We start from the raw sequence: 13,528 nt of genomic DNA on the forward strand, positions 1-13,528 counted from the left end.
AGTTCAATTTTCTGAGCAGCGTTGAATGTTATCACTTCTAAAAAAACATGTTATTGACCCAGATTACCCAAGAACTGGTCTATAATCATGTGCTCCATGGAACCCAAAGACTCCAGACAGTGCTTAAGTCTTCTCATTTACCTGATTTGTGGACTCCTGTAGTTGTCACCCAGTAACAAAGTATATATTTGGACACTTTTAAGATAAGACATTGTCTAACATGTGAACCATATCTGTACCAATGGCAGCTATTCAAAATAATAATGTGTGACCAGGTTAAAAAGTCTTTTCTGTGACTGTTTCATGCAGTAGTCATTGTTATACATCCACCCCGAAGTTCCAGAGAAAAGACTCAATCATAAGCCTCACCTCGCCTTCTCTGTGCCATGCTCTCCCATTCTGTATATATTTGTTCTGATTTTGTCGCTTCTTCTGCCCGCCATCTGCAAACTTGCACAACAGAGGTTCTGCAGGAGCTAAGGAAATGGGAGAAAGAATACTCTGAAACCAAAATACTGTGCCAGTGCATGGACGGAACATGGAAAATTAAGAGGTTTTTTTTTGGGGGGGGGGGGATAGGGGTAGGAAGAACATTGCTAATGCTGTAGCAGAGCCAAGAGATATAACATTAATTTCAAAATCATCTACCAGTGAAAAGTACATTATAGAATAAAACAACATTATTCCGGGGCCATGAGATAACAGGTCAAAGAGGTCATAAATTTAGAGTATGAGGGATCATAGAAGCTATCTAGTATAGCCCCTTCATTCTACAGATGAGGAAACTGAGGCTCAAGGAAGTTACAAGCAATTTCCCCAAAGTCAAAACAAATAGCAATCTTAAGAGATGGGACTTGAAGCTAAGCCATGACTCCTCAAGATTCCAAATTAGAAGGAGAAAATATATTATTGTACTACTTTGAAACATGTGAATAGGACTAATCAGTATTTTCCCACTGTAGTAGACAGAATGCTGGGCCTGGAGACAGGAAGGCCTAAGTTCAGATTCCGTCTCAGATTTTTTCTAGTTGTGCGACTCTGGCCAATTCACTATGTCTGCCTCAGTTTTCCCATCTGTAAATTGGGGATAATAGCACCTACCTCCCAGGGCTGCTGTGAAGATCAAATGAGATAATATTTGTTAAATACCTGACATATCGTAGGTGCTTAATAAATGCTTGCTCCCTTCTCTTCCTGTGCTACTTTTATCTTTTGCTCTGATTTTGCATAGCTATGAAGATAGTAGTTGATTCCTGAAAGCTCTGTCTCTTTCTGTGTATTTCTAATTAGTACATTGAGGGGAATCACATGCTTCTTCTGTCTGGTTCCCACATTTTGTGCTTTGTCTCCTAGAGTAACATGATTACTACTTTCATGTGCTGTTTCAAAGTCAAATAACCATAAAGAGAAAAATATTACTTGCGGAAAATTTACTCCTTTCCCCTTTGTCTCTTATTATCCTAATTTATTTCCTATTTTGTATCATTGCTAGTGCTCAGCCCCTACCCACCCACTAATCATAGGGTGGAAGCTGTGGTATGACCTGCCTTAGAATATTACCCTGCCAAAACACACACACACACACACACACACACACACACACACACACCCCAAACCAAAAAAAAAAAAAAAAAACCAACCCAAAAAACCCACCCAGCCTCAAAGAACCTGTAATTCCTTCCCTATGAGCTGTCTGGGCTGCTGTGTGACACTCCTTTCTCTTTTAATCAGTTGGCAACACCCTTGTGGGGCATGTTAGGATGTGAATGGAGGTAGTTTTCTGAATGAGAACTGGACTCATAGCATGGGAAGGCAAGAGCATAAATCATAACATTAGATGTCTGGCAAGAATATCAGTGTAAGCATTCACCTTCCTTTTGACAAAAGGGCCCTTTGTTTATCTCTTGTCTCCACTCCCCCAAGCTTTCCTGTCTAAGGAATTCCCATTTAAGGCAACCTGGGTGTGGTGGAAGATGGGAATTGGGTCAAATCTCAGAAGGTGAATGAAGTACCCTCTTAGTTTTTTTCAGAAATCATCACATTCTGTGACGATAATTAAAGGTACAGCAAATGGATGCAATGGAGGAAAAGAAAGGGAAGTTGTATTAAAGCCCTTAATAACCTGGCCCCTTCCTACTTTTCCTGTCTTTTCACACCTTAATCCACATACTCTTATTATCCAGTGACATTGGCCTCCTTGATGTTCCTCAAATAAGTCACCCCATCTCCTGACTCCATGAATTTTTATTCAATGTCCCCCCTGTCTGGAAAGTTTTCCTTTCTCATCTCTGCCTCCTAACTTCCTTTCCTTCATTTAAATTCCAGCTAAATGAACATACCTTCTGCAAGAATTCTTTCCCAGTTTCCTTTAATGCTACTACTGCATTTCCTCTCATTTAATCTCCAATTTACCCTGTATATATCTTGCATATACATAGTTATTTGCATGTTGTCCCCTCATCAAAATGAGATATCCTTGACAGTATGGACAGTCCTTTGATTTTCTCTCTGTTTAGCATTTAGGGCTGTGGCTGGCATATTGTAGGCATGAATGCCTATAAATGCCTGTTGATGTGACTTTAATTGTTCACTATACTCCTTTAATATTGTCATTGGATCACTTTAAATGAGATGGAACACCAGAGAACACTATCCAAATAAAGACATGTCACACGGGCCTCATACTTTCCATGTTACTTGACACACAGTATGTGTCTAAGGGATATGTGTTGAGATAATTTAATGATGCTTTTCCAGTTCCAAACTGTTAGGTGCTGATCTTCCTCACTACTTCTCTTTCTTGTCTCCCAGGCAGTCTATGTACATATGTATGCATCCACATGTCAACAATGTTTGGGAGGCTGTGAGAGAGATGATTATGGGGACACAAGTCAACGTCCCTGGAATTGAGAGAAGCAAAATCTCATTTGATGCTCTCATCAAAGGGCATATCATTCATGCTTAAAAAAACGATCTGGTAGGACATTTGATATTAAATTTGTCCTACATGTGATCTGGTTGATGATTCTTTTGGAGGATGGTGATGAGAAACTTTGATGACTGTTAGTACTTCTCATGTATCCAGATAAAAAAGTATTTATTAAGTACAAAATCTGTCTCAGGCACAGTGCTATGAATTAGCTACATAAAGGAAAATCAAAAATTGTTTCTGAAATCAGGGAGCTTACATTTTAATGGGTGAGGGGATGGAGTCAAGATGGTGGAGTAGAAACAGGGCTTCCACGGGGCTCTGGCTTCCACCTCCAGCATTTTAATGGGTGAGGTGTGTGTGTGTGTGTGTGCATGTGTGTGTATGTATACAAATAAAAGAACAAATATATAATCTTGACAAAAAAGGCACTAGCACCTGGGAGAGAGGGGAGGAAACTAGGAAGACAGTGTTTGACCTGAGTCCTGAAGGAAATCAGGCATTCTAAAATGTATAAGTAAAGATGTAGAACATTTTAGGAATGGAGGACAGCTGGTGCTAAGATTCAGACAGGAGATAGATCACTTTATGTGAAGAACAGCAAACAGGTCAGTATAGTTGGACCATGGGCAGCTAGATGGTAGAGTGGATAGAGCATGGAGGCTGGGGATCAGGAAGATTCATCTGAGTTCAAATGTGGTCTCAGATACTAGTTGTGTGATCTTGGGCAAATCACTTAACCCTGTTTGGCTCAATTTCCTCATCTGTAAAATGAACTGAAGAAGGAATTAGCAAACCACCCCAGTATCTTTGCCAAGAAAACCCCAAATGAGATCACGAAGAGTCAGACATGGCTGAAACAAATGAACAAGCTAGGCCATATGCTGTGTGAAGGAGAATAATATGTGAGAAGATTGGAGATAAAAGGAATAGACTAGATTGTGAAGAGCTTTAAATGCCAAACAAAGGATTTTATATTTCCTCTTAGAGGTAATAGGGAGCCAATGGAAATTGATGAGAAAGGAGGTAACATTCATAGACTTTTACTTGAGGGAAATGACTTTGGTTTCCTTGTATCCAATTTCTCTCTATCACAATCCATACTTACGTTGATGCTAATTAGGAAGTTACTGTAATAGTCCAGGTGAGAAGTGATGAAGACATGATCTAGAGAGGTGGTTGTATGAAGAGGGAGAAGAGGACACATAAGAGAGGTGAAGTGGAATCAACAAAATTTGCCAAGTAAATGGATGGGAATTTGCATGCGAAAGATTGGGGTGAGGAACAGTAAACAATTAAAGATATCTACATGGTTTTAAACACGAGTAACCGAAAAAAATGGTGGTGACTTCCTAGGGAAGTTCATGAGAGTGGTGAGTTTAAGATGTGATGAATTTGAGATGCCTATGGCAATCCAGTTCAAAATGTCCAAAAGAGAATTAGAAATGTGGAACTGGCATTCAGGAGAGAGGAATGGGTGTGCACATCTAGGAGTCATCTACATAAAGAGGTTAACAACCAATGGAAGCTAATGAAATCACCAAATGAAAGTATAGGCAGGTAGGAGATCTAGAAAAATTATACTTGACAATGCCAAAGAATTAACACTTTGACTTCAAATAATCCTGCAATATTTCTTTCTGAATCATTTTTTTTAAATGTGATTTTAAGGAGTTTAGTTGGCCCAGTGAATAGCGCAAAATTTCTAGTTTTTCCTCACAGACATGACTTAATCTGGAAAAAGCAACGAACACTGTTTGACTGTTCCAAGACATTCAACGCAAGTCAGCCAAATTGGGCTGGAGTTGTAACCTGTTTAACCATGTATTACACTGATTCAGTTTAACGTGTAAATATGTTATATATACATATACACATGTATAAGCTTAACATTGTTTAGCACTGTCTTCTATAATAAGTTTTTTAATTGAAATGAGATGCTAAATTCAGACATTAAAAACAGAACAACTATAAAGTGTAATTTGATCATATCAGGATTTGATAATCTTAGATGCATATGGCTGCCATAAATTTGAGGTGCTGCCTTCTAGAACTTTAATATGTGCCTTGTTCTCTTTTTTTTCTTTTCACAAATTACCACTAATTAGTTTTTAAGGCTTTCCATCAAAAAGTATAACTTTACTAAATTTTATTTCCTTATTTGCAAAAGAAATTCTTTTTAAAAAGTCCACTAAATAAACTCATGATGTGATGAGATCATCTTGAAGGGATTTGCCATGCATATAGTTGCATATACATTTTTGTGAATAAAATATATTTCTTAATAATTTTCATTCACTTAGATTACATATAATCATGGAACAAGAGTCAAGAACTAATAAAGTCCAACCAAAAAAAAATAAGTTAAAATGACTAAGTTCTGATAAATGATGTTTGCAAATAGATACTTTTAAAATGGAAGTAGATGGCACAAGATATATTTTAATATTCTTAAAATTAATTTTATTTACCTTGTGATTCAAAGCTGTCTCTAAAATATCCTCCCCCCCCCATTCCACAGATGAGTTAAACACATTGCACATGGGCAGATATCTTATATATTGGAAAAAAACCCATTATTTTGAAATGCCATAACTAATAAAAATTATCATTAAATAGTAAAAACAAAATTTAAGATTGTAAATCCATTTGCTTCAAGAAAATAACTATCCCTCAGTATTCCATATAGAGCACTCCAATGATGACTCTTTTTAAAAAAAAATAGTTTTATGTTGAGTTTTCCCTCCAATTATCAAGCATTCATCTTTTTATTCTCATCTTTTCCACCCCAGTGAAAAAGGAGAAAAAAATACTGAATCCTCATATCACATAATTAAGTAAACTAAAATCCCACTAAAAATCTATTTCTTTTTCTGCATAGTAGTCCATCGTTTTTTTTGTCATGAGGTGGGCAGTGTTCTTGTTCATTTGTCCTGGGGAATCATGGTTGATCATTTAGCTGATTAGTATTTTTAAGTCTTTCAAATTTTTCATTTTTATAATTTTTTTTTGTTCTGCTCACTTCACTTTGCCTCAGTTCATATAAGTCTTTCCATGGCTCTCTCAAGCAGTCTTTTCCCTCATTTCTTATAGCACAACAGAATGCTATTATATTCATACCACAATTTGTTCAACTCTTCCTCAACTGATGGATATCCCCTTAGTTTCCAGTTTTGTGCCACCATGAAAAGAGTTGCTATTAATATTTTTGGGCATATAAGAATGTTTCCTCTTTCTTTGATTTTTCCAGAACAATGATGCTTTGGTCTTCCTGATGACCAGTAATGAACAGTTTAATGTGATGCAGGGGAGAGGAGCTTTTGATCATTTAAAAAATACAATCCAGAAACAAATGACTGATGCTATAGCAACAGCTGCTGTTTTCATGCACTGCTGCTCTAACTTCTTGGGAAGCTGTTAGGCATGAGAAACTGCATTTCTCCAAAAGTTCTTGAAGTCTCATTTATTTTAAACTTGTGTCATGCATTCTAGGAACATAAATAATATGGAGAAGGATTCTTCTTGTAGAAATTCTGGACATTTTTAGGTAGCAGACAGACATAATTTATATTAATTTTACTTCTAGAGTGATAAAGAGTTTAGATTGAATGATTTGATTTAGCTTTATGGGGAGGGGGAGAAAAGCTTTGCAAAGGTGTTGACTTTTTAAAATAAGTATTCTTACTAACAGCAAGCACATTCTAAACATCATACCTTATCCTTTACCAAGCAGGAGAGGAAGTTTCCTAAGCTTAAGGTTCTCTAAGTTGTGGGACCTATAGAAGCTCTGGACCAAAGAATCTGAGAGAACTAGATTGAAGTGACATACTGGAACACGTAGAAAATTAGCTTAAAAGGGGCTTTTCTCATTGTCAGTATTCCACAGTTCTACAAAAAGCATTAACTTAATATTAAGGAAATTAGACATTTTTATTTATTTACATGAACTCATGTAAACAAATAAACAGTAAGGCAGAGATTTGTCCCTCTAAAATGTAAATAAAAATCATTCAAGTTATGTCATATACTACTGTAGAAATAAAGTTCAAATAAATTAAGTTTGTCTGCTACCTCAAAATATTAAAAAATGGCTTTAATGTAATTTAATATATAAAAGGAATTACAAATCCTTCTGATGATGAATGTAACTTTATTACTTTGCTTCCATTTTTGCTAACATGAAAGCAGGAAGAATGGTGTCAGAAAATAAAGAGTAAGATAGATTGCAAGCAAACGAACTGAATGTATAATGTACGTTGTCCGACTTTAAAGTAATGAGATATTTATTTATTGGAAACAAACACACCAGAATTTATGTCCCAAAATGAAAGTCATGCTTCAAAGTGATCACCTTGGGAGGTAAAAAGGCTTATTCCAGGGGTGGCCAAGTAGCACAATGAGTAAGAACACCGGCCCCAGTGTCGGGATGACCTGGGGATCAAATCCGGACTCAGACACTTAGCACCCACCCAGAAACACCTGGCTGTGTAAACTTGAGCAAGTTACTTAACCCCAATTGCTTAGGGGCAGCCAGGTGGCTCAGCAAGTAAGAGCACTGGCCCCAGTGTCAGGATGACCTGGGGATTGAATCTGGGCTCTGATACTTAGCACCACACCCAGAAATAACTGGCCGTGTAACCTTGAACAAATTACTTAACCCCAATTGCTTAAAAAAAAAAGGCTTATTCCTATAACACTGTCCATTGTTTAAAACGTTTTTGGAAGAACTCTTCTGGAACAGACTCCAGAACTACAGACAAAATCAGTCACACTGCTTTATGGTGGCATATCATTTGTACCTCAAGATCATAGCATCATAGATTTCTAGTTTATCTAAGTTAGGGAATCATCTAAATTAACCATAATCTCATTTTATAGTTGAAGAAACTGAGTCTGCCCCACTCCAACCAAGGTCACACAAGTAATAAACAGTAGGGCTGGGATTCAAGCTCCAATGCTCCAACTACAAACCCAGCTGTCTTCTGACTATACCATGCTGCTCACCTCACGCTGTGATGACATCACACAGCTTATTCATCTACTTTATTCAGCAAGCTTGGCTATGAATGACTTTTGTCTCTGCAAAAATCAAATGAATCCTTAAGGCACAAAATTTGTCATAAGAACAATCTTGCAGTCTCTTTCAGAAATTAAAGGAATAGTCTCAAAATGTTGTGGGCAATGGCATCATTGTTGCAATAAATGTAATCTCCCAAGGTGACTACTCTGAAGGACAAAAATCTTCATCTGGGTATAGAAATTCTGTTGTGTTTGGTACAAATCTGGCAAGTTGCCTTGTGGTCCCAAAGTGCATGCACATATATACTTTTCCACTATGGTTGTAAAAATGAAATGAGACAACATAAAATCAAGGTATTAGATGAGATGATTTCTATGATCCATTCCACTTATTTTATGTATATAATTAAAGCACTGTGTATTATTAAATGTCATACAAATGTCAGGCATTATTGTTGTTGTTATTTAATGAAAGTCCTATTCTTATACTTAATATGGTGTGGAGGTAGGTATGGTCAGTGGAGTATAAACTTGGAGAGTTCCTACCAAGCTAAAAAGATTACGAGTAAAGATTGGCACTCTGTGGGCTGAAAACCAATTTAGCTAAGTTTGTTGAGGGTCACTATCAGAAAGTTGGGCAAGAAGCTATCAGTTAAGGTTGGGGACAAAGCAGCTCACAAAAACCATTTAATATGTAGGGGAATAATGACTGGTCTCAGTGGAGGTAATATATATTAATGAAATCATGGAACTTCTAAGTATTGAATTATCATCATCATCATCCTACTACTACTACTACTATTAATGTTACTTTATCATGCCTCCTTTTTTAATTTAGCATCTAGCAATTAATAAATCATCAAGTATTCATAAGTATGTATTATATGCCTGGGGTTGGACCAGGCAATGAGGATACAATGACAAAAATAAGAGTTGTTGCCCTCATAGACCTTACATTCTGTTGGGGAAAACAAGCTATATGCATACAATACAGAATATATTGAGAATAAATTTGGGAAGAGAGGGTCACTAGCATCTGGGGCATAAGAAAAGAACTTGACCTGAGTTTTGAAAGGAACTGGCAATTCTAACAGACAAAGATGAGGGGAGTGGCATGTACACAAAGGAGCAGAATAGAGAATAATATGAAAACAGTCTTAAAAGGCAGGCCAGAACCTCACTGTGAGAAAATTTAAAAGTTAAACAGAAGAGTTTATATTTTTCTTTCCTTGGGCAATGGGGTAGGGGTAGAGATGTCATGGGAGTTCATTAGCTATCGAACTTTCTTTGGAAAACATTGAATTTGAGATGTCTATAGGACATCTAATGGAAAATCATGTAGTAATAAGATGGTGATGTAGGACTGGAGTAGAGTGTTATACATACAGTGGGCAATCAGTAATTACCTGTTATATGGAATTAAATTAAAAAGTACTTTGGCTTATCAACTCTATACCTTATTGTACAAAGTTTACATAATGTTTGCTAAAAGTTTATAGATATGATGGGTGATTCTTGGTTTCCTTAGCACAGATATGCACAACCTGTGGCCTGCCAAAGGACTTTAAGCGGTCCATGAAACATGTAGAAGAAAACATTCTGTACATTTTTCTCAGGCCATAAGTGACCCAGAGGCTGCAGACTGTACAGGCCTGCCTTAGCATATAACCAAGTATCTATGTAAATCATGCAGAATACACCTGGGCTATACAATTTTACACAAACGACAAGTATGTGTGATTCAAGACCTCTTAGCTCCCTCTTCTCTCCAGTCCAAAACTGTTCTGAAGGGTTTTTAACCCAGAAAATAACAGGAAGAATGACTTTTGCAAATGAGACCTTTGTGGACTAGCTAAATGATCTTAACTGATAAGTTATCCTCTACAGACAGATGGAAAAGGAGATCACCCTGAAATAATACAGATAAAATCCTTAACTTGGCTTAATAAAAACAGAAAAGCTCTGATGTAGAGAAAATCTCCATGAGCTCAGAGTTGGAGGAAAGGAAAGAATAGAATAAAAACTCTTAAAAAGTGATGTGTAGTAACTACAACAGTTGACTACCTTGCTAATATAGAGGACTTATATTTCATGGTTTAGTAATTTCCTTTTCTCTTTCCGGTTTCAAGGTTTTGCAAAACCTGAGAGCAGAAGAGTAATTTAAAAAGCAAAGGGTGCATTTTAGTCATGGTTCAGATTAGAAGACTTTTCTTTTCTACTTAGAAAAAAAAGTCATCTATTTAAGATCAGAAATAAAGGACAATGTGCCTCCTAAGCACAGAATAATGTTGTATAACCCTGAATGTTTGTTAAATATCTCAGGTTGTATGCCACAAAAAACAACATACTGATTGTACATGCTGCTGGCACCTCTTGAGAGTAAGCTGTGATGATCAAATCAGTCTATTCTTCAGTATGTTCTGAATACAGTTTTGATGGCAAAATAACTTTTCAAAACTTTTTGATTTGTTTGGACTAAAATTTCTATCCAAAGTGACTGAATTATAATGGGTGATGTCACATGGTAACATACTGCATATTTCCAGTAAGCCCTTTCTTTACTCATGTGGTTAGCTTAAATGCTACAGCAAATTTGACTTAAATCTCCTCTTTTAATAGGCAGGCTAAAAATGAACATTACAAAAATACCAGCTTTGATTAACTACTGAAGCCTCATGATACGTTCTTCTGGAAATTCTATGTGCTTCTCTACATCAATTATTCTGAAGACCTCTGAGTTCTTCTTTGGTGTAAGGGGCTGATCATAATGTTGTGGTTGTTTCCTAAATCACTGATTCTCAATGCTTTTTCTAGTTGTTAGCCACTGGCAGATATTCCCAATCAACATTTGTAAAACTGAAACTGCCTTTAATAAAAAGCTGTTTTAGACTCCCATCATTTCAAAACTAATGCTTTGCAAAGCAACCATAATTAACACTTTTCTTTTTGACAGTGTTTGTTATTCACAAAGTGCTTCAATTACTATATTCTGTGGATGCCCACTACATAACTAGTTTGATCTATTTTTTTCTTCTTTGCAATCTGTTGACCACTATGTGACAATAAGGAATTTGCTTTTAGGGATTCCTATCCTAGCATCCATAAAATATATCCCCTTTTCTATTTGTATAACATCATTTCCTGATCTCTTTTCATGCTGCCAGGGAGGTCCAGTTCTGTTTCTGATGACTGTGTTTAACCCCTTCTTTGTTTCAGTAAAAACTGTTATTGTAACTAAACAGCATGACAAGTTGTATTTTCTCTAGACAGATGTTCTTCCTCCCACACCTATTTTGTTACAATTTAGCCTACTCTGTCTTCTTTACCCTCATTCAGTTTTTTCAACCCTCAGTCACCTTGCAAAATTGGCTAGTCTCCAATATCTCATGTATCATTTATAAGAGTGTTTCATTTCTGTAGTTTTCTGGATTGTGCAGAAGTTTCTTTATCAGAAGTTATCTTTATCAAGAGAGTCTTTTTGTTTGTTTGATTTATGATTATTTGTTTGAGGACTTTTCTCTCTAGTATTCTTCACTGATTTAATAAACTTAGTAGCAATGTACTTTAACATAGCCACTTAATGAATAATGAAAGTCCAAATGCTAGTTTTGTTTTAAAGTTATTGCCTAGGATACTCTTTCAAAAAAGGGAGGGGGTGGGGGGAGGAAAAAATCTCTCTAGTTTTACTGTAACACCTGCATCTTGCATCCAAGATTTTATGCTTTTAATAAAACCTTGCTCAGCAACTTAATGTTTCTATCTGGCAGAACCTGATAGCAAAAGGGTGTGACTTGGGCTTCTAAAATACCTGACTACAGGTGAGTGTTTTTGATTATAACAATTGCTTACAGCTGCCCTCTCACAGGCAGAGCAGGACATGCAGAACATGCAGGTACATAGGGGGGAAATACCAAACAGTACCCTCTTTTGGAATACCTTCCTTCTTTTTTTTAGCATACATTTCACATATGAGGTAAGCAGTAGGGTATATAGGAAAAAGCATTTGTACTCAAAAGACCAAGATTAAAATTCTGTATTTCTCACAAGTTGTTACTACGGACAACTTACATTAACCTCTGTGAGTTTCATTTTCCTCCTCTCTAAAATGACAAATAATGCTTGTTCTGCCTACTACTCAGGACACATTGTGAGGACCAAATGAAATAACACATACAACGCACTCTTAATTATGAACAAACCTGAATATACAAGTACACATATCATTATTTTAGTAATAATATTAATGAAATTTTAATAAAATATTATTATTAATATTTTTGTGTCGTAGACCCTCGCCCTCTTTGGCAGTCTAGTGAAGCTTACAGACTCCTCAGAATAACATTTCTTTGTTTACATTTATAATTGAAGGAAATGCCAAATTTCAATCAGAGGTTAGTGAAAAATAAGACATTTATTTCCTAGCCAACTTCACAGACTTCCTGAAATCTGCCCATGGATCCTCACTCCTCCCTTAAGAGCTATCTATGGACCCTAGGTAAAGAACACTACACATAGAAGCAATTTAAGAGTAAAGGAATGCTTCATCTCAAGCACATACTATTGAATATATCCAAATAACTTTGAAGAAATTCAAAATATATTAAGGAAGAAGTCAGAAGAGCACTACGAACCTCGAGATATAATACCATTGTCCTAAATATTTTGAAAATGGATTAAAAGTCGTTAAGTCTAAATTTTCCTTTATAGCTTCCAAGCAATTCCATTTTATGAAAAAAAGTAATGACAATGAAGACTGAGGCATTAAGGGAGCCAAATGGATAATAAAAATTCTTGAAAACCTTTCCAGATTGTATGAAAATGTTAAAAACCAAAAAACACTCATTCTAGCACAACAATTATTTTTCCTTTCCAAAGAGCTATTTTTCTGGTTTTTGGCAAAGACAATGCCCCAATTCAGCCTGCGTGTGAAGACAGGTCAGATGGAGGTAACAGGAATGGTATTCTGAGGCCTGCTCTGTTGTGTGCCATTTGAGCCCAAGCCCTAGTTAGAAAAAGTCAAAGGCAACCACAGAATTACCATAGGAGACATACCTAAAACAAGCTAAATTCTTAGGTTCAGACTGTCAGTGGCCACACGAGCAGCGCCACATTAGAATCCCACTATGATCTCCTCAATGGCAGGCACAGAGCAGCAGGGGACACATAAAGAGTATCAGTGCCATGCTGGGCAAAAAGCACCTTGGTGAATGCTTGACTTAATTTTGGCCCCATCTTTATGTGCCCTTTTCCTACCTTATGTCATGTCCTTCCCTGACACGAAAAGTCTTTCTCCCCCTCCCCCCAAAGACTTATTTTCTTGGTCATATACAGACTTCACTAGAATCACAAAGATAACTCTAGATGGATATGACCAAAAGTTATGATAAACTGTCCCAAACACAAAAATGCATGGGAAAGTGCTTTGTAAACCACAAAGCACTATTTAAAATGTAAAGTTTAAAAAAATTATTATTAGAGCCATGAACAGATGGGCATAAAAGAAATGCTAGAATAGCACTGTTTTATGCAGGAGGGAGGCACCAGAAAGCATATTTTATTTCTGTAATACTTTTCAAAAAC

General features: G+C 36.4%; 1 protein-coding gene across 4 annotated transcripts in view; it reads right to left on the reverse strand.

Annotated features, from left to right (window-relative positions):
* RBMS1 (RNA binding motif single stranded interacting protein 1) overlaps nucleotides 1–13,528 on the reverse strand; it is a 258,018-nt gene that overhangs the window by 22,294 nt on the left and 222,196 nt on the right. For all 4 annotated transcript variants that reach the window (XM_069079674.1, XM_069079675.1, XM_069079676.1 and 1 more), the window contains one exon: nucleotides 370–476. In XM_069079674.1, coding sequence (XP_068935775.1) covers nucleotides 370–476 — 107 coding nt within the window. The remainder of the gene's footprint in view (nucleotides 1–369; nucleotides 477–13,528) is intronic.

Source organism: Petaurus breviceps, unplaced genomic scaffold (genome assembly GCF_028583685.1).
Source record: "Petaurus breviceps papuanus isolate PSGF00001 unplaced genomic scaffold, PetGlider_PUasm1.0 91133, whole genome shotgun sequence".
In the NCBI taxonomy this organism is placed as follows: domain Eukaryota; kingdom Metazoa; phylum Chordata; class Mammalia; order Diprotodontia; family Petauridae; genus Petaurus; species Petaurus breviceps.